The 20,391-nt window shown below is 43.1% G+C and overlaps 1 protein-coding gene across 2 annotated transcripts; it reads left to right on the forward strand.

Annotated features, from left to right (window-relative positions):
• The first annotated feature begins 2,745 nt into the window (after window positions 1-2,745).
• IMMT (inner membrane mitochondrial protein) lies at window positions 2,746-19,058 on the forward strand. Of its 2 annotated transcripts, XM_053458141.1 has the most exons (15): window positions 2,746-2,895; window positions 6,533-6,606; window positions 8,112-8,295; window positions 9,102-9,210; window positions 9,745-9,879; window positions 10,633-10,746; window positions 11,245-11,381; window positions 11,745-11,848; window positions 12,101-12,236; window positions 13,619-13,748; window positions 15,277-15,291; window positions 16,007-16,230; window positions 16,561-16,692; window positions 17,539-17,668; window positions 18,358-19,058. In XM_053458141.1, exons 1-15 carry the CDS (start codon window positions 2,851-2,853, stop codon window positions 18,963-18,965), a joined length of 2,277 nt encoding a protein of 758 aa, XP_053314116.1. In that variant the 5' UTR covers window positions 2,746-2,850; the 3' UTR covers window positions 18,966-19,058. The 2 variants fall into 2 exon arrangements, with proteins under 2 accessions (XP_053314116.1, XP_053314117.1); XM_053458142.1 differs by lacking the exon at window positions 15,277-15,291.
• Window positions 19,059-20,391: the final 1,333 nt, after the last annotated feature.

Raw genomic sequence — 20,391 nt, forward strand, 5'->3', positions numbered from 1 at the left:
CCCATGGGTGTTTTAAATATTTATCACACAATGTGAGTGCCTGCCGTAGTTTACACTGAACTCACTATTGGCACCGTGAACCGCAGTTGGGTCCGGACACTTGATCACATATTTATTATACACATTCGGTGCAATCTCCAGGTAAAGCGTTGCTTCTCCGGGTCACAGGAGCGGTGTTTAGGTGCGATCACTCCCCGCCCATTTCCCCACCCACCCCTATAAAAATCTAAGGCGCGTGGGGCTAGTCCTGCCCACATATAGTAATAGCCCCACCCCTCACGAGGACACTCCCCTCAAGAGGGAGGGCTCTGTGTCTCCGGAGCCTGGCGGTTCCCAGGTATGCATCACCCACCGGTCCCATAGGTCTTAGTCCTTGATTTTCGAGCTTTACGTTAAAACGCATTCTCATTCACTGCAGTGAATCTGGCAGGCCAGACGACTCGTTCTGTTGTATATTTTCGTTGCGTGTATAATTGCTACTTTATGTGCTGCATGTTTTTCAATTGTTTTGTCGATTCTTTTTTTTAAAACAGCTGTATGTTATTTAAATCAAACAATAAAAATGCTGAGCTTACACAATCGACCTGTGGGGGTTTTGATCTTTTACTTCGTTGCATTCAACAATATCCCGTCAGTAACACTTTCTTCTAAAAAACCCAACCCCAGAACACTTCACCACGGCCAGTCTATCAGTCCCAGGGTTTTCTATAGGCCCAATAACACTGTGTCATCTTTGTTACATTTATGTTACCTTATTACATTAACCTGCATCTGCCACTATGTTGTTATGTGGAAAGCTAAGTGTAAACGATACGCATTTTCTTGCAAGCATCAGGCCCGAGTATGACTCAATACTCAACCAATCAGCTGCTCCAGCGGCAAATCTGGTGCTGCAGTGTACGGCCACCAGCTGGAGATGCTTAACCGCACCCTGCACATGCATGAAAACATAGCGTACGACCTCTAATAACCAGTCGTCGGCCACACACATATCATTTGGTGGCCACTTCATCATTCCCAGACCGGCCCTCGCTGACACATTAGGAGGGTTCACTTAATGAAACAGAGACCCTACTGTTATTCTTCGCTGGGATCACTGACGGTCCCCCTGCCACCGAGCACATCGTGTGATCAAGCTGCAAACTTTGTGTGGGTAACCTAAACGAGAGCGAGAAGTTACCATTAACTCGACTACGTCTCGCTGTCTTCCAGGTACGTCATTCCGACAACACCTCTCGTTATCATCACTTGCGTTTGCTTGGTATACCACTCCTGGAACTCCGATCCTCCTCCGAACTCCCTGTTTAACATCTCAATCGTTCATGCACAATGTGTCACTCCTATAAACCCTCTGTTCTCCCCATCATCAGGATTTCCAGGCTGCAGGTCATCCTCTCCCAAGCAGCCTCCACATTCCGTCTCATTCCCCCTCAACCTCCTTACCGGCGGTAACGGTGTCATTGTGGTGGCCTGTGCTGCAGAAGAGGAATAACTGAAGTATAATAATAATAACTTCCAAGTGGCTCTAGGTCTCTTCTTCAGGCATATTGTAGATTTGATGTTGGAATTCCTCTTACATTTATATAGTAACATGAAGACAGTCCATACGTTTACGTATAAGAGACCTGAAGAAGAGACCTAGACAGTCCCAAAAGCTTGCAATCTATTATATGTCAACCAATAAAGGTGTGTTTTACCAAATTTGCTCTTTTTGCTTCTATGGTTAACACAGTACCGCTCTATACTTTTAACACCTATGAGATGTTGCTACAATCTCTGCAGATTAGACCGAAGGAATGGTCTGTATACTCCTCAGTAATAATGATAATGTAATATCGTATGGCAGTAATGATTACAAAAGTACTGAAGTCCAATTACTTTATTATTTTTTTAAATGGGATTTCCATAAAAGCTGAGCTCCATTGCTGATCATCAGATAGATCCTCTGGGAGCCTGACGCTGCCAGCAAAGAATCCTCAAACGTCTTTTCCATCACTTACTGTTATTCTGGTGTATTCATCGCTTGCACAGTGCTGACTCCAGGTGCTTACGGAGACCCCCAGCTGAAGGCCTGATCTCCCGTGTACCGGAAGGGAAATGTCCCTTGCAGTGCAAAAACCATACGACATACTATTACATCCTTGGTCATTTAGGATGACATCTAAATTATAAAAGATTACAACATTATCAATAAGTCACAAAGCCATATAATAAAATCCCTGTAAAGGCTTGACCAGTCAGTTTTCAGTCTGGAACAGATTACTTAGTTTTTTTTTCTTTTCTTAAATCAGCTTTATTTTATTTTTTTTTTACATCATTTTTTAAAAAATTTAGTAGCCAGCGATAAAACCCAGTAGCCACTATGCAGGGTCACGACAGGCCACCAGGCGACACATAAAAAGGGAAAGCCAGATCTATATAGTGCAAGCTGCTAGACATCAAACTGCTTAATTCGTCCAGCAAGGGATACCTTAGGTAACAGGATGCAATGTAGTCATGGCAACCTGGAGTTGTCAGGCCCTGTTTTGACCCAACCGGTGTTAAAGTTTTCTGCAAAAGTAAAAATCTCAAACTCTTTTTTTAAATTCCCCAAATTTGCCAGACATAACTGTATAATATGACAGTGTTTACATCTAGTGCCACAGCGAGTCAGCGACTGCTTCCCACCGCCCTATGGTGTGTTAGCTTTGTTAATAAAGCTGGTACATGAAAAAAAAGCGCAGCAGTAAGGGGGTGTGGTCGGTGGCGTGGGCGGTGTTCTTTGGGCCGCGCGGACTTTCCTCATTCATCTCGCAGTAGGATATGTCACAGTGATCCGGATCGCACAGTCTCCCCGTTACACCGGACAGCATGCTGCGGGCGTGCAGGAAAGCACGGGCTGCGGCCCTGGCTAAGGTGAGCAGACGGGAGTCTACGCAGCTCATGGCAGGCGCTACTGGGTCTGGAGAGAGACGGCAGGAACGTTTTTCATATCAGCCTCTTTACCCCTCCATAACCTCCTAACACCCACACGGGTCTTCACCTTCCAGCCCCACTCTGCTTTGTGACCGAGCTATCCCGGGGGTTACCGGCTAGAAATTATGTAGGAGCTGCGCCGCTGACAGACCTTCGTGTCACCCAATGACACATTCTCGCTTTGCCTTGTTAATTAACCTTTAGCCAATGAAAATGCTCTTTCCTTGGAATTTCAGCGAATCAGACTTCTACTTTGGGACCTTTCAACTTTCTGTCGCTGGAAGGTGGGATTGACATTGATTGGCGTGCGAATCCACCAATGGGGTGGTGATTTAGGGAAGCTGGCAGTTTGGTCATCCAATTAGAGCGCCATTTCATTTTATTAGGTGAAGCCTAGCTATAGCAAATGTAATGGCAGCTGCTGTGAAGAGCACCGTGTCAGTGCATTGTACCCCGTGTCTGCGCTGTGTGACAGGAGGTGTCACTGTGTCAGTGTCTGACTTCTCTATCATCACTGGTTATTACCAGTCCCTGCTCGGTTTTACCCACCCAGAAGGGGCAAATACCTCCCGTAGGGCATGACCTTGTAAAATGTGTCACTCCCAGAAAGCCTCAGCACTTGCCCCGGCCCTTTCTACTGAGCAACAGGGCAGCAGTTGGGGGGGGGGGGGGGGTCAGCAAGAATGTTTCATTGGTTGCTGTGGCAACTGCCCCACATATAAACCTTCGATGCTGATTTGCTGTTGTATGCAAAGTGAAAAGTTGTGGAAGTTTTCTTAACTTTTATCAGTGCGGATAATCATAGAAGTAGCCGGGGAATGGCTGTTTTAATACTGAATGTTTCCTTTTTTTAATACGTTAACTTTTTTCTTCTGTTTTAATACAGAATATTATTTATTTTTCTATATATGCTTTAATTCAGAGTATTTCTCGTATCCCCTATTCCCCCTGGCTGTGCATGCGCAAGGAGTGCTGTTTCTTAGCCACTCTGCAGGCAGCTGCCATAACAACCAAGCAAATCGACGTCTTGGGGTTTCTTCTGTGGTCAGGCTGTGTTCATTGTTACAGGGGGATTAAAGGGGTTAACAATTAACACATTGGGGCAGTGGCGACTGAGCGGGGTTAATGACACTAATTGCTCAAGGTCACAGTAAATAAACCTAAACGTGGATGGATAGGCTTTTCCTGCCTTGTGCCCAGCGTTATCACATGTGGGGGGGTACGCTATCACCAAAAATTAGGAGCTCAATGTCGGCCCTAAGGCTTCTTGGTGCACCCATAGGCCCTTTTGAAGCTGGAACTACTATAAAATTAAAAATACTTGTTCTTAAAAAGCATGCTTTTTAACAGTTCTAGCTTTTGCGCAATGCTTTGAGACCGCTGCATATTAGCTTTATTTATCTGTTATTTTAGCCCAATGTACTCGACAAACACCCTGACTCCCTAAGCTCTTTGAGCCGGGCCCTCCTCACCTGTTGTTTCTGTAAGTCAATTTGTTATGTTATATACTACTTGTTATGTTCTGTCTACCCATTGTACAGCGCTACGGAATTTGATGGTGCTATATAAACCAATAAATAATAATAATACTGTCTGTGGTGAGCAATAGAATGACCCTGTGTTAATAACCCAGCCTATTGCTCTGACTAGTTAACGCCTTTGGAAGAATGGATTTCATTAGCGTTTCCGAACACCCAACAATATCGCATGACTGTCGACAATGGCGGCCTCCGGGTCTGCGGATAAAATAGGTTTATTGGAACAAAATGAAATAAAATCAGGTTTTTGTCAATGTCAACCCACATCGCTGGATGCGGCCCCTCGGGGGTTACTCGCTGGATGCGGCCCCTCGGGGGTTACTCGCTGGATGCGGCCCCTTGGGGGTTAATCGCTGGATGTGGCCCCTTGGGCTTAGGGATTTTTTTTTTCTTATGTGGGACTTCCCCTCTTATGCTTTTATAAAAAGTTTAATATTTTTCAATCCGTGTGTGTAATACACACTTAATATATTCTAAAATATCCCAGAGTATGTATTGTACGATAGCTGAGGATTTTAAATTAAATCAGAAGCATTTATATGGAAGGACCAAGGCGAAGGCTTCTGCCGGCTTGGACTGTTCCCCGAAATCGTATAACCTGTTGTGCCTTATATCATCCCCCCCCCCAGTCTCATCGATCGCCATGAATGGACCCCTTCTGTCATATATTTATCCGGTGCTGACGGATATAGTATATACTGCATTATATACGGTGCGAGTGGCTTTTCTTGCCTGGCTTAACGTAGTAAAACGTGGAAAGAAAATCTGATCTTGCTGCGCTAATTTATGATCTCGATTCTAGAGCGTATCTCTGGTGGTGACTCCTAAATGTAGCCGTGAATAAAACAATTCCATTCTTATTTCTGTAGTCGAGGATGCGATAATGCGGCGTTTCCACGATCGCTGCCAGTCCAGGGCGTAGCTTTTGGAAGAGATTTTTATTTTCTTTCACCCTAAGATCCCCGTGGAGTCTGTGAGTCACGAGGAAACCAACGCAGCTTTGATTCAGTAAAACCGCTTTCCCGTTCCTTAGAATATACGATTCTCCTGTAGACTTCTATAACAGTGTATTTTTTGTTTAATTTATTTATTTTTTTAATGCCGGAGGTTCAGGAGCTCCGCTGTGAAAAAACGTGCCAAAAAGTGCCTTAGAGGCACGGTTGAGACCAGGTCCCCTTCTTTTGTTCAGGGGTCGCTCTCCCCATAGGTATATCCGGCCCCTTCCTTCACTCCGTGGCCAGAAAGCCGGGAGCTTTTGGGGGACCCCGTACCACCTTGGCATTTCCGGTGATGCACAAAAAAAAATAAAAAAATAGTGCAGCATGCAATCGTGAATAACTATACAACGTGCCATACAACGAATGGGAAGAGTTGGATATCCTTCTTTTTCTAGTTTGTTTTGTGCACATGAAGCGGTGTTAAACTTTTTTTTTTATAAAGATTCTTATAGTCGTCCTAACTTTAATGTATATGATAGCTTAGAGGTCCCTTTAAATGCATGGGGGGGGATTCTGCCCATTTCCCATCCTCCATCTATATGCTGCAGCGCGGGGGCCGTGTAGGGCCGGACACATCTCCTTGCGTGTGATATACTCTCTGAGGTCTGTTTAACCTTTCCTGCCGCTGGACGGCTGTGACCGTACGGGAGCTCGCGGGGGCCGCACCACCCGGTCACATCCTCTCCGTCCTATCTAAATATTTTAAAGCTTCATGTGGTTAAGGAATTATTTCTGTGCCGGCTCTTTGGCATTCAAAATGCCGACACTCCAGATCCGCTGTTTACTATTATTATTATTATTATTATTATTATTATTATTAGTTCTTATTTATATAGCGGGAACAATGAACTTTCTATTCTAAAGGTAAACGGGAGCCTTTATATTATATATCTTTATAATGCTGGGTAGGAGGAGCAGCCTGTTAATGTTATGAGACGTTAGTTTCCTAATTCTTGTCTGATGGATTCTTTACTGATATTTATTTTCCACGACATCTGGATTGTAAGAAGTGTAACTATTCGCTGTTCTCGCTCGTTACAGGAATGCCTTTGTGCTAAAACATCTCTACGGCCTGTGCGTGCATCAAGAGCCTACTCCACCGGCGAGTCCTCCGGGTAAGTCATTTAATTATTAGTGTAATCATTTATTTACAAATCACACTGCACAACACAACAAAGATCTGTCAGCATAGTGCCTAATCCGTGGAGTTAGTTTCCATGGGGGTATTTAAGTTATAATTATATATATATATATATATTAGTGTATTTATGTGCTTTATTGTCTTTATTTGATCACTTTTTAGTTTGGGGTCTGATGGTTGTGTAAGCGTATATAGTATATAATATGTGACCAAAAGTATGCGGACGCCCCTCTATTTATTGAGTTTAGGTGTTTCAGCCGCAGCCGTTGCTACAGGTGTAAAATCCAGCACATAGGCCGTTGGAAGTAGAACGGGTCGTACCGAGGAGGTCAGTGACTTTAAACGTGTCGCCGTCATAGGATGCTGTCTTTGCCACAACGCTGTTCATGAAATTTCTGCCCTGCTAGATCTGCCCTGGTTCTCTTTTGGCTGAATCAGCATAATAAAAAGGTGGGGGGGCTCTTTATTACCGCTCGTGGGTTTGGAATGGGACGTCCATCAAGCCCGTATAGGTGTGATGGTCCGATGTCGCATACTTCTGCTCATATAGTGTACTTTACACTTGGTTTGTCCTCTGTGGAGGCGTGGGGCGATGTGCCCTTGAGGATTGCTTGACTTTCTCCGGTAACGTGAGAACTGTTTAGTGTATAAATGCTTATATCTCATGCACGCGATCAGCGAGACGGATATGTAGACCTGGTATTGCTGTTACATCGTATAAACAGCTGAACTCCTTGCTGGTGGAGAGGAGCTGAATTAGTTTTTTGTTCAGCTGTACGTTTTCCTGTTTCAGTAATTATTCCAATTAACAATCAGAAATGTGAGACGCACAAGAGCTTTTCATCAGGACATATCCAGCTGTAGCTTTAATAACTCTTCTGGTGCACATATAAAGTAACATGTAGACGCGTACCATATTGTCCTGATTATAGACCGCACTTTTACCCCCTAATTTAAATCTTTAAATTAGGGGTGCACCTATAATGAAAGTTAAGATATTTTCCGTGTCCTTCTCTGCAGACCGCTTCCGTGCCCCTGTCTTCTTTCCCACAGCTCCACCTCTTCCATCTTCCGTCTTCCGCTTGTCCCCGGCGCACTTCCACAAAAGGGCGGTGCTTCCGGACACACCCGCTCCCTGATTGGAGGAACAGGGGAGAGGCTGTCCCCCTAACGCCTCTCTTTTGCGGAAGTGCCCGTAAGCTCCGATATTACAGAGAAAGAGCTTCATTTCTGCACCTCGCTGGGACAAGCGGAAGGCGGCGGATAGCGTAGGAAGTGTGGCCTATATTCTGAACAATACGGTATTTCCTAATAACGCTAATGAAAAACATGTTTCCAACCGAAGGTGAGTGGAACCTTTGGGTTCATATAACGTCCTAAACACTTCTAGTAACTGCAGTGCATATCTGTAACCTTTTCGAGAAGACCATTTCCATTTTAAAATATTTTACTCAATATATGAGTTTCTGTGTCTTTCAGGCCCTCTGCCGGTAAGATTGTTGCTGCCGGTCTGCTGTTTGCTGGAGGCGGTATCGGCGGAACTGTTCTTTATGCCAACTGGGATGCCAAATTCAGAGAGAATGTTGAGAAGTCCATTCCCTACTCTGAGAAGCTTTTTGACTTTGCACTTGGACCTGCGCAGCTCGCGTCAAAAACAAAGCAGGTATGTCGGGTCATTTTTACTTATTTTTTTTTAACAAAATTGTGCTTGAAAATGTTTTTTTATTCTTCTGTGTCAGTGAAATTGAGCAAACATTGGAAAAGCTGAACTTAATTGAATTAATTTCTTTTCAACATTATTTTATTGAGAAACAAAGATTTGGGTTTGAGAGAATAATTTTGCCTGAGCCAATGAGTTCTGAGGCATCGGACTTCTTGGCAGGACAGAAACGTGATTGTAAATGTGTACCACCGGAGCTGTGTTCATTATAATTGAATCTTGTGTAAGACCTCTCATCACGACAGCAGTTGGTAAGACACGGGGGGGGGGGGGGGGGTTTAAAGGATGGATTGCTGTGGACCAAAAGACATGAGATTTTGCTCATTGCTCCAGTACAGTATTTTGATTGACTGCGCTAAAGGTAACCCACACCACGTTGTAAAGGGTCAAGAAGACCACCATTCTTCTCATACCTGCTCTGTTGAAAATATCTTTATAGGTAAATTATAACTTACCTTTTAACAGAGAATTGTTACTTATCTTAATGTAAAAGAAACATATATATATATATATATATATATATATATATATATAATAGATATTATAAATATGTGTGTGTATATGTATATATGTGTATATATATATATATATATATATATATATATATATATATATATATATATATATATATATATATATATATATATATATATATATACACACACACAAACTTTCACAGGTCAAAACATTGCTCTAAAGCTCCTCTTTTTAATCTGTAGTTACACTGAGTTACTTCTGATTTCTTTCAGGCACCGTCTGGTCCTCTACAGATTTCGTCGGTGACCGAAGTGATGAAGAACTCGTCGCAGCGGAAAGAGAAGCCCGAGGCCGCATCTCCTGCGAAGGATAACGTAGAATGTAAGAACCAGCAGAGTATGCAGATTTATCCCGCCAGATGTGAAAGAGATAAATGATAGACTGCTGTGTATGGCGGGTTTTCCTCTTTCTCCAGCCAGAGTTTCGCACATGAAGTTTGGCGGAGATATGAATTAATAGGCTGGGTCACTGTAACTCCTGAAGCGGAAACTTTCTTTTTGTTTAGGAGGAGCAAGGCCTGTGATGGCTCTGTTTGAGTGCTTGATGGTATCTGCGCGGAGTAACGCAACTATATATATATATATACACTCATCCCTAACACAACTATATATATATATACACAACTATATATAACCATCCCTAACCCATCAAACCGCTCGGTTGAATTGTGGAACTTTGGAGCTCCTGTTTTTTGCTTTTTTTTTTTTATCATATTGCAGAATTTTGATGACGGGTAGAGCAGGCTGGCCACGTGGCATGAAGTATATGTAGAAACTGCTTTTAGCGCTGCGCACATATACTGTACTATTATACAGGTATGTGCGTGTATATAGTAATTATTTTATCTGGCTTTAGCTTCAGCGCACGTTGCCCAGATCATTTCAGCAACAGGTGAAGCCCTTTCCGTCCCGGCGGCCGTGGTTCATGAAGATGACGTACCCAAAATCCCCGAATCTAAAGAGAAGAAACCAGACCACCAAACCAGCGCAGGTAACAAGTGCCCGTTCTGCCCACCGGCAGGTCTGTACAGAAAGGAAAACCCAATCAGCCGGTATTTGTTATGCACAGTATTGCCTGTTGGTCCGTGGAACATGTTTCTATGCGTCTTTGAAAATAAAGTAGTAAATGTTTGGAATCCCCGGAAAGGAGGCAGAGAATTGCGTTTACTGTACATTCCGAATAGTAGCCAATCTATTAACGTGCCCGCCTTATCCATATTCGAGCGGTGAAGTTATGCGAGGTGTCTGCATATCAGTTATTTTATTTTAGTTATCTTAGGCCGGACACTCTGGCTCCTTATATACTTCATCACCTTCAGAGGAATGGATTTCGTTGGCATTGCCACAAAGAATAGACTAAGCTAGGACAGTCATCCAAAATATCACAAGAACAACAATAACGGCCTCTAGGTCTGCAGATAAATACATTTTTTGGAACGAAAGGAGATAAAAGCAGGTTTTTGTCAATGCCGACCTACATTACTGTATACAGCGCTGGATTTTATGTCGAAGAAGATAAATCCTATTTACATGGCCTCATTGGTAGGCAAAGTGATAAAACATTTTAGTAAGGAATGACCTACTTTTTTGTCACTTCTGTTTCTACACGAGCAGGAAAATATATATTTAAGATTCTTGTATTTCTTATTGGTGTTTAATGGCATGTTCCTCATTGACAGCACCGTGGAATATGATGGCGCTATAATAACAATGAATAATCATTTTCTTTCTTGTTACTGAACAGAGCACTGTAAGGAGTGCGATCACGAGGGGTCTCATGGCGTAAAGGAGCGACCGGCAGAAGAAGTGGCAGCTCGTCTCAATCAGTTAGAAAAAGAAGAAAAAGAAAGGGTTGAGTGTATGTGAATTAATATTAACGCAATTAGAATATTAAATTCCATATCCCTGCCAGCCGAGCCTGGATGGTCTTAAACATTTATGGGAAATTCGTTGTTAACCCTCTGAGATACAAAGTGGTTGAGTCAGGTGCCCAGACATTTAACGTATTAGATGATCTATGAAGATGTTCAGCGAAGCTTGACACGGGGGTCCTAGTCTCGTACTACTGTGCTAGTCCCATACAGTGTAGTTACTCAGAACAATTTAAGGTACAATAAAATTCTACAGTTCCATTAATAATATTAATAAATTATTATTTATGTAAATGATATTGATTATATAAGGAAAAGCACTTATATATTCAGGATTGTGTAATTCTTCCCCCCCCCCCGTAAAATCTTTAACTTTTAGCCCCCTTTACAGCGAAGGCAGTCTTGGCAGGAGAACTTACTGTTTGTTTGGCGTCTGGCAGTGGGTTGCCGCTTACGCTGATTTGTTTGTTTGCTTCCCCTTCCAGCGATGGCTGCCGTGCTCGAGGAGGCGCTAAGCAAGACGGCCCGGATTACTCTACAGACAATCGGCACTCAGGAGTCTGCCGTGCAGGCGATAAACTTCCATGCCCAGAAACTGCGAGAGGCCATGGATGACTCCCAGGTAAGCGGCACGTCCGCTACACGTAATGCTTCGCCAAATTGGAACGTCAAATTAGCTCTGGATTTAGAGTATTCTGGGGTTTTAATGATGACCTTGGGTGCAGTTGAATCGGTTTAGCCTGATTTTAGACCCCGGTATTGGGCTATTGATGTCTTAACTAAGGGATGGCTGGCACCGTATCTGTAAATGGAGTACAATTTAGCGGCAAAGTGCTAAACGCCTCCTTACTTTCACATTTAAATTCTTGCCCCTGAGTTGCTCTGTATAATTTCAATCCGTTGTGTATTATTCTTCACCTGCGTTTTTGTGTGTGTGTTACACAAAACACACAAATTACACATACATGCAATACTTTTTCATTAGATCCCGAGTGAAAACAAGTCCTTGCAGTGGCGAGATTTGGAAGATGCCTTAAAGGTGCGAAGCAAAGCTGTGGATGGAGCAGCGGACTCCCTTCTCAAGGCTAAGTTAGTATTTCTTATGGTTTTCTTGCAATGTGACAATTGTCCAAAAAAAAAAAAGCGCAGAGAATGCCATTCTAATATTTAAATGTTTTTGAAATTAAATTGGGGTTATTCTTTGTGGGGGGGGGTCTTCAGAAAGCTTTAGTCCCTGGATAGAATGTTTTTTCTGCCGTTGCATTTGAAGTATTTTGACCGATGGTCCATCAGGCTTTGAATGTTTGCCGTTTTGCTAATCGCTTTGCTGTTGCGACGCAGGGAGGAGTTGGAGAAGATGCAGCGCGTTATTGATGACTATAAGAAGAATGCTGTTAACGGTGCCAAGGCTCACATCATTTCTGCCGAGGAGAACCTGCATCGCATGATTGTGGACCTCGATAATGTTGTTAAAAAGGTGAATAATAAGTTCATTGTTTTCTTTAATGAGGTTTCAGGACCTCAGAGGTCTGTGCTTCAGATGGAACACAATGATAAAGAAGAGCCTCTGTGGTCCCAAAAGATTATTTAACTTGGCATCCATTTCTGTGTTGGGCCAATAAAAGAAATCAACTTAAAATATAGACTCCCTTTTCACGAGAGAGAAGTCACTGTAGCATCATCCGCTTTCACTTATCACACAAGCGTTCAAAACACTGCTTACAATCTACATAATTGTCACTTTTGGGCTTTTCCCCAATTCAAGTAATTTTTTTGTATAAATAGTTATTATTATTATTATTATTATTATTATTATTATTCACATAAACCTTACAAAATTACCATTTAGGATTCGTATCACTATTTATAATTAATCAACTACATTCTAAGTTCCCATTGGTCATACAAACTAAAAATGTACATGTAAAAAAAAAAAAAAAATCCAAATGCCATTAGAAAAACAAACCAAAATAATATAATACAAATATAATATACTCGAGGTTCGCCCCTCCTGTCTTGGTTACTAAATGCTTTTATTTTCTTGATCTAATTCTCGCATACAAATCTATTTTTATAAGTAGCCGTATTTAACCATCTCAGGCCATTTTCCATCCTAAATTAAAGAAAAAAAAAATAGTTTTTTTAGTTTGTTTCGGGTAACAAATGTATTTTCTCCCGTTCCCATGCAGCCATAAAATGAGTCGTAAGAGTGTTTTTTTGCCCTGGGAGTCGTAGGTTTTGGCCGCTAAAGATGTAATAAAAGTCTCCGCTGTTCCCAGGTCATCCCAAATTAGTTTTAAATTCCTAAATGTCCGTTTCCAAGGTTCTCTAAATTCCACACAAATCCATCAAATGTGGAGGACATTTTCTTTATTACGCTGCCGGCGTGTATTAGAGTGTTGTGGGAACGTTATTGCCAGCCTGGTTGGGTCCGGATTCCATCGGTTCATAATTTTGTATGGATTTTCAATTCTATTTAAGCGATGGATTCTTCTGTTTTGTTCTCTTTTTAATGCCAACTCCCATTCATTGATTTCTAAATTGGGGGATAAACTCCAATTCCTCCTTTAATCTAATAATCTGCTGCTGTTGTTTGATTGAATGGTTTTAAAACCAGCAGACACCACGGCTTGTTTGCAGGCTAAATAATAAAATTACAGACTCCAGATATTACTCAAGCAAGGTGAGTGTGAAGCTTTTGCATTATTTCTCCGGTGCCGGTAATCCAGCGTGAGAAACGTCCATGAGTCGCTCCAGCGGGTTCTTCCTAAACGAGTTTAGATCTTGTCGTGTTGTAGATCAGGTTTCTGTTACGCCGGCAAATCTTCTGTCTAGCAGCTTTTCTTATTTGGCTTGTAGGTCCAAGCAGCTCAGTCCGAAGCCAAGATCGTGGCCCAGTACCATGAGCTGGTGGCCGTGGCTAGGGAGGGATTCCAGAAAGAACTGGACAGCATCACTCCTGAAGTACAGGCTGGCTGGAAGGGATTAAGTAAGTAGAAATAAGTGTCCCGCGTGCCTGCCTGATGCCACCACGTGCCTTCACCAGGGTACGGGACTACAGGGCTTAACAGAAACGGGGAAAGCCGAGCCTGGGGGTGCTGTGTCCGGCATGGGCTCAATGAACGGAAATATCATTTTTTATGGAAAATTATTTGCGGAATCATTAAATCTGTCCCTAGCTGTGGAGATGCCTACTTGGCTCCATTCAATCGTGGACAGAAGCAGGCTGGCTGCTTCTGGGCGTTGGGCATCTCCACAAAGTGTGATTACCCCTAAAATCCGGGTAAAGCCATAAATTGCACATTTCCAGGTTCTATGAGAATGAAATCCTCACCGTATTCCCCATCGTTCACCCGCATTGCTTGCCATGGACGCTGTGTCCGGGGCTTTCCAGACTGAGTCATTGGTAGAACCGAACGCGTTATTTTCTCCGGGAGCCTCTGTAGGACGTTCGCCTGTGTTTTTTGCTTTTCCAGTTATGGTATCAGTTACTTAAATTTACACCTTCTGAGCCCTTATTTATAACGCAGCTTTTTGTGATTTGCCATGCGAGCAATTTATTGGCCTTTATGGTATGTGGCATCGGGTAAAGCGGGGGCTGTACATCGCGCTGCATGGGGTCGTGGCCGTCACTCAGACCGCTGTGGAGTGCAAACTAATCCGAGATTTCCCTCACTTAAACGCTTGAAGAAGGCAGCCCAGCGCGTGGCGCCCAAAACACTGATGCTGCGAGACCCAGGCTTTTCTATCATCATAAACCCGTTATTTGTTTCTTTATAACAACTTTAATGTCTATGTAAGCCACCCATTTTTATTTTTTAGGACCTTCATCCACTTTCTTCTTCTGATAATGTATTGTTTTGATTAGTATGTCGAGTCGGTTTCTTTTCCGTAATGCTGTTAGCGTTGGGTGCATGCGCCTCTGTGTGATTGTGATCCGTTCTTGTGCTCGTGTAACCTGTCCTAATCCAAACTACTCCTTTGCATTGATCTCTATGTAAATCTGGCATTGCAGATCAGTAAAGACTCGGTTTGCTCCGGGACAGATGACCCTTTTTAAAGATACTTTGGGCAATCCGGGTGTTAATAAGCTTTTTGATAAGGTGGCCCGCTCTGGTGTTATTTGACATGAAATATAATTCTTTTTCAGCTGGCAATCTTAACAAAATAGCTCTGGCAGTCAAAATTTGTATTTAAACTCACTAAATATGATGTAATTGGCAGCGATTGTACGATCACCAAACTATTTCCTATTAAAATGTTGTGATGTTGCGAAGGTTGCATGCGCGGAGGAGTGCTGCCGCCTTCCTCCCTGCGACATTATGGAACAAAGCTAGATCCAAATAAAACAAGTTTGGATGGCAGGTGCCCTGCCTGCCTGCCTGTTTCTGTCTGCCTGTTTGTCTGTCTGTCGCGTGGTTGGATGTGATCTGTTCACGGCCTAATTGCATGTAAAAGCCTGATCTGCGTGAAAACGCCTACATTAACCGTTCCAAACCTTCCTTTTTCTGTTTCAGAAATTTCCGATATAGGTGAGTTCTGTTTCTTTCTGCGTTCCCTGTTCTAACCAAACACTCGAGTCCCCGTAAAATCCACTAAACGGCGCATGTCACTTGTGATCACACATTTCTATGTCTCTGGGCGCACATCTGAGCCTTTAAAGAATGAGCGCACGTGGGTCATGCCTCCGCCGTACGATAGATATATATATATATATATATATATATATATATATATATATATATCTCACACATATATACACAAACTCCTACACAAAGTGCACGTCCAATGAAAACAGGTTTATGGTACAACTAAGGGCAATTACATACAGAACAAGGAGCTGGCATGGGACGCAAGGGGTTAAGCAGTCTGTTTCTCTATTTTAACGCCTTTAAATGATACCATTTTTTCACTCTAAGTTTTTAACCCCGTCTTAATAATTTGTATCACAAAGACACTTAACTAATGAAGAGTATTGACGTAAAAGTGAAGCTACTATCCTGGGGCTTTCTATACTCGGATAGAGATGAGGCGCGTGCACTGCGGCGGGGACCAGCGGCGCGGCGGGGGGCTGCTGAATGGAACGGTTTAGGGGTCCAAGCTTTTCTATTACACTTCTTCCTATTGTACTGAAATTATGCTTTTCTTAATCTTATCTAAATGATACACCTCTCCTGTTTGATATGAGCATGTTCAGCCCGGCTGAGTGAAGTTGCTGCCGTACTCACCATTATATCTCTTACGCAGCTGGCCAGCTGAGCACGGATGACCTGAACTCCCTTATTGCGCATGCACACCGGCGCATTGACCAGTTGCACAAGCAGCTTGCGGAATACCGAGTCCGAGAGCAGCAGCACATCGAGGCAGCCTTAGAGAATCAGAAACTCGAGGATAAGAAAGCTCTTGAGATGGCGGTGAGCAAGGCGCTGGAACACTACCGGTCCGAGATTCAGCTGGAGCAGGACAAGAAGGTAAACGTTTACAACCCCGTCCTGCGTAATAATCCACCCGCCGGCCGCAAGCCTTACTACGCAGACCGCTTTATGGCAGCTTGTGCGGTCCAGGATAACTGCGCTCCCCGATACCGTTTAATGGTCTGATCTTTCTTCTGGTATATTAAAGTCAGGGCGTTCAGCAATGCAGCTAAAACTACTTATACCTGAGCTCAGCAATATTAGTTGGGGGTTTAATAAACGTTACAGAATCCTATAAAGGTATAATCTGTGGGTTAAACTGACAATAACGAGTATGATAATGCTTTTAGAAACGTGTCTAATAACCCAGAAAACATCCCCAAACAGGTTGAAGAGGTGCGAGAAGTGATGGAGGCAGAGATGAGGACCCAGCTGCGCAGGCAAGCGGCCGCTCACACCGATCACCTGCGAGACGTTCTGACTGTCCAAGAACAGGAGCTGAAAGCAGAATTCAATCAGGTACAACATTAACCTAAAGCAAAAGTCACAATGAAATGTAACTGGCATCATTAACTTAAACGTGTGCAAATGCCGTATTTGCTTGATTATAAGACGAGGGTTTTGAACCTCTGAGGGTCATCTGAAAAAAGTCATCTTATATTTGAGGTTGTCTTATAATCAGACCACAAACAGAGGTGATTGCTTCTTTGGCTGTGTTCAAAGATAAACTTACAGAATGTTTGTGTTAAACTACAAAAAAAAAAAGAAATCATGTTTTCTAAAATTTAAACTCTTACATTTATAGTTTGGTGCCATTCTAAAGAAAATTCGAATCTCATACTCCTGCTCACTCATACACGTTTTCTCTCGGTGTCGGCCGACCTCTTCTGTGTTCTCAGTCTTCAGCTCCACTGCTTGCCGCCTCTTGTTCTTCTGTCTCTGTCCGCTTCTCCCTGGTATCGGCAACATTAACCAGGCCTCCTGGAGCACTTCCTCATGGGCGGAGCCTCCGTGTACCCCCTGTCCCATGATTGGAGGAACAGGAGAGAGGCTGTGCCAGTGGTACGCACTGTGGCTCTGCCCTTTTGTGGAAGTACTCCAAGACCTCATACCGGGGATAAGCGGAGGCGATGGAGGAAGGGAAGGGGAGCTGCGGAAAAGGAGACGGGAACACAGAAATGGCAGGTAGGCATCCTGAATATAAACCCAGATAATAGGCCACACCCCTAATTTAAAGAAAAAAGTGCCTATAATCGTGTGTGTGTATGTAATATATATTACAAATTAAATGGAGTGATAGAGAGTCTTGTCCTTTTGTGTGATGGATCTGCTAACCAAAATGCTGTTTAATCATTTGATTTCAAGGCTTTAGCCGAAAAGATTTCAGAGCAAGAGATGCAGTTTAGACGTCTTTCCCAGGAGCAGTTAGACGGCTTCACGTTGGACATTAATACGGCCTATGCACGCCTCAAGGGCATCGAGCAGGCCGTGGAAGGTGAGATATTGAATATTGTTGTTTTATACTGGATTATATGTTACCTCTCTGCTTCAGCATCCTAAATATATAGCAGGAGTCGCCCAATGCTACTTTAAGGTCGTCTGTAAGGCCACCAGTCAAATGTAGTTTATTTATTTTTTTAAGAGGTAGAGCTTTCTACTCCACTACCTCTGCATGTGCGCAAAGGGCTTGGGTTCATACCTAGCAGCCAGACATACAGCAAATCCAAGAACAAGCGGGCATTAGTGTGAGCTGATTCTTGAATTACCATGTACAAAAACGACAAAGTCCTAAATGCATTAACCCTTTGCAGTCCTCTGTCGGAATATCAGAAAATATATTTTACGGCGTGTGGTGGGATTTACTAGTTCGCCGCTAGGTGTCGCTATTATAGAAAATATACTTTACCGCTTGTGATTAGCTGTTGGATTTCCTGGTGACCACTAGATGTCGCTGTTATAAGGAAGAATGACCCATATTATTAGTACAGAGTTATTCTGAATGTGATTTTACTGATGGATGATTATAAAAAAAAGTTTCATACATTGAAAAAATATAGAGACTAACATAAAATATGGTTTTAGAAGAGCATTTTATTTATAGTGAAAATGTATTGGACCGCAAAAGGTTAATATAGCTTTTAACTCAAAAGTAATAGGTCATATGCATTTTTAATATTTTTACAGGGCATGCAGTCGCAGAAGAAGAAGCCAGAAAGGCCCATCATCTATGGCTTTCGATCGAAGCATTAAAATTCTCCCTGAAAACTGCCTCTGGCGATGGCCCTACTGAACCTCTAGAGGGCGCCGTTCAGGGCATCAAAGCCAGCTGCTCCAACAATGAATTCACCGAAGCCCTGACCGCAGCTCTCCCGCAAGAGTCTCTAAACAGAGGTATCTACAGCGAGGAGGCCCTCAGAACCCGATTTCATACCGTCCGAAAATTGGCCCGTCGGGTGGCCCTGATCGATGAGACCAGAAATAGCCTCTACCAATACTTCCTGTCCTACCTGCAATCGCTGCTTGTATTCGAACCTAAACAACTCCAGCCCCCAATGGAGCTCAGCCCCGAAGACCTCGACGCTTTCAAACTGCTGTCCTACGCCTCTTACTGCATTGAACGCGGGGATTTGGAGCTGGCGGCCAAGTTTGTGAACCAGCTGACGGGAGAGGCAAGAAGAGTGGCCCACGATTGGTTAGCAGAAGCCAGGGTCACCTTGGAAACCAGACAGGTCATTGATATCTTGTCCGCCTATGCAAGTGCAGTTGGTTTAGGAACAACACAAGTACAATAAATTTCACTAACAAGGGAAATCTCATGGAAATGCATCAGTGTTGGGGGAAAAAGTTTCCTTTTCATGACCTACAAATAAACCTAATTTAAATTCTGTTGTTTTTGGAGTATGTAACCTGTAAGAAAACCAATCAATCACATTACGATGATATTGCACTCCGATAACCCGCACGAGGCGCTGCATGGTGCAAAACTTTAGCATTTCTGCAGACGCCAGGAACTTTTGCCTATATTGTGTAACGTTTTTAAGTTTTCAGGTTTTACTGATCCAACCAAAAATAGTGTAATCGATCCACTCTTGTCCTAAAAACCTCCCACCTGGAGCACCAAAAAAATAAAAGGCAAATCATATCCTCTCTGCACTAGATGTTTGTTTTAGTTCTTCTGTCGGCAGGCGGTGGCTGTTGGGTCATGAGGACTGGTTGGCGTTTCACCCCTACCTTCCTGACGCGGCGGGAAACATCCCGAGGTTTTTTCTGTTTATTTTTTATTTTTAGAGGAAGAAATGAAAATGTGCACAGAAAAAAAATCATTTCTCACGCCTCTTGCTGATTTGTATTAAGCACCTTTTATCATTATAGAGCCATGGCACAGACTGTAGGGCGTACCCCCTTACAGTGGCAGCACAATTAATATGAAAACATTAACCCCTTAATGTCCAATGACAGGTCAGGTACGTCACACACAAAGCTCAGGTAACTGCCAATGATGGGCCGCGCATGTCATTTCATTAAGCAAGCTCGTGGTCGCTTTCGTTGCTTAAACAGTGTTTCTGTAATGCCTTGATGACGAGGCATTGAGCAACACCGAGATCAGCATCAGGGGCCATGTCTGGCTCCTTGCCCGTTTTAAAAGAGGTTAAGAGGCGGCTAACTAGCTTGAATGTTGCTGAAATGCCTCTATAGCGAGGCATTTGGCAACACCGAACATCCACCCCAGGGTGTGCTGTAACTGCTGCAGAGAGCAGTCACAACCACCACTGCCAGAGAATTTGCCACTCGCAAGATGGCGGAACATCCTTAAAAAAGAAAAGCCAAATTTGCGAAAGTTCTCCAGACCCGCTTGAGCACTGTGGCAGGTACTGCATTCAACCATGCAAGTCAAAGGAGCCCACTCGCTAATCACAATGTGCTTTAATATTAATTAAATCCATCCACTTCCAGGAAGATGTTTAAAATAAAAAAAGTATAAGCAAGTGCTAAAATTAGCACTGTATATGCCCAAAAGTCTTGACAGGTAAAGAGTTAAAATTAGGGATGCATCAATATATCAGCCAAAAAGGGCATTATCAGCAAAATGCTGAAATAAAATACAGCTGGAAATAGTTGCCTGCAGGGGCCAGGTGTGTTCTGGGAAAAGAAATGTCAGTGCTAGTCTCAGGCTCAAATAATACAAATGTGTAAAAGTGGCCTACCAAACCGTGTGAG

Source organism: Spea bombifrons, chromosome 1, assembly GCF_027358695.1.
Source record: "Spea bombifrons isolate aSpeBom1 chromosome 1, aSpeBom1.2.pri, whole genome shotgun sequence".
Taxonomy (NCBI): domain Eukaryota; kingdom Metazoa; phylum Chordata; class Amphibia; order Anura; family Pelobatidae; genus Spea; species Spea bombifrons.

Coding starts and splice junctions, on each gene's coding strand:
- IMMT (XM_053458141.1), top strand. CDS start 2,851: ATGCTGCGGGCGTGCAGGAAAGCACGGGCTGCGGCCCTGGCTAAG. Junction 9,211..9,744: donor TGCGAAGGATAACGTAGAAT/GTAAGAACCAGC, acceptor ATCTGGCTTTAG/CTTCAGCGCACGTTGCCCAG. Junction 11,382..11,744: donor AGGCCATGGATGACTCCCAG/GTAAGCGGCACG, acceptor CTTTTTCATTAG/ATCCCGAGTGAAAACAAGTC.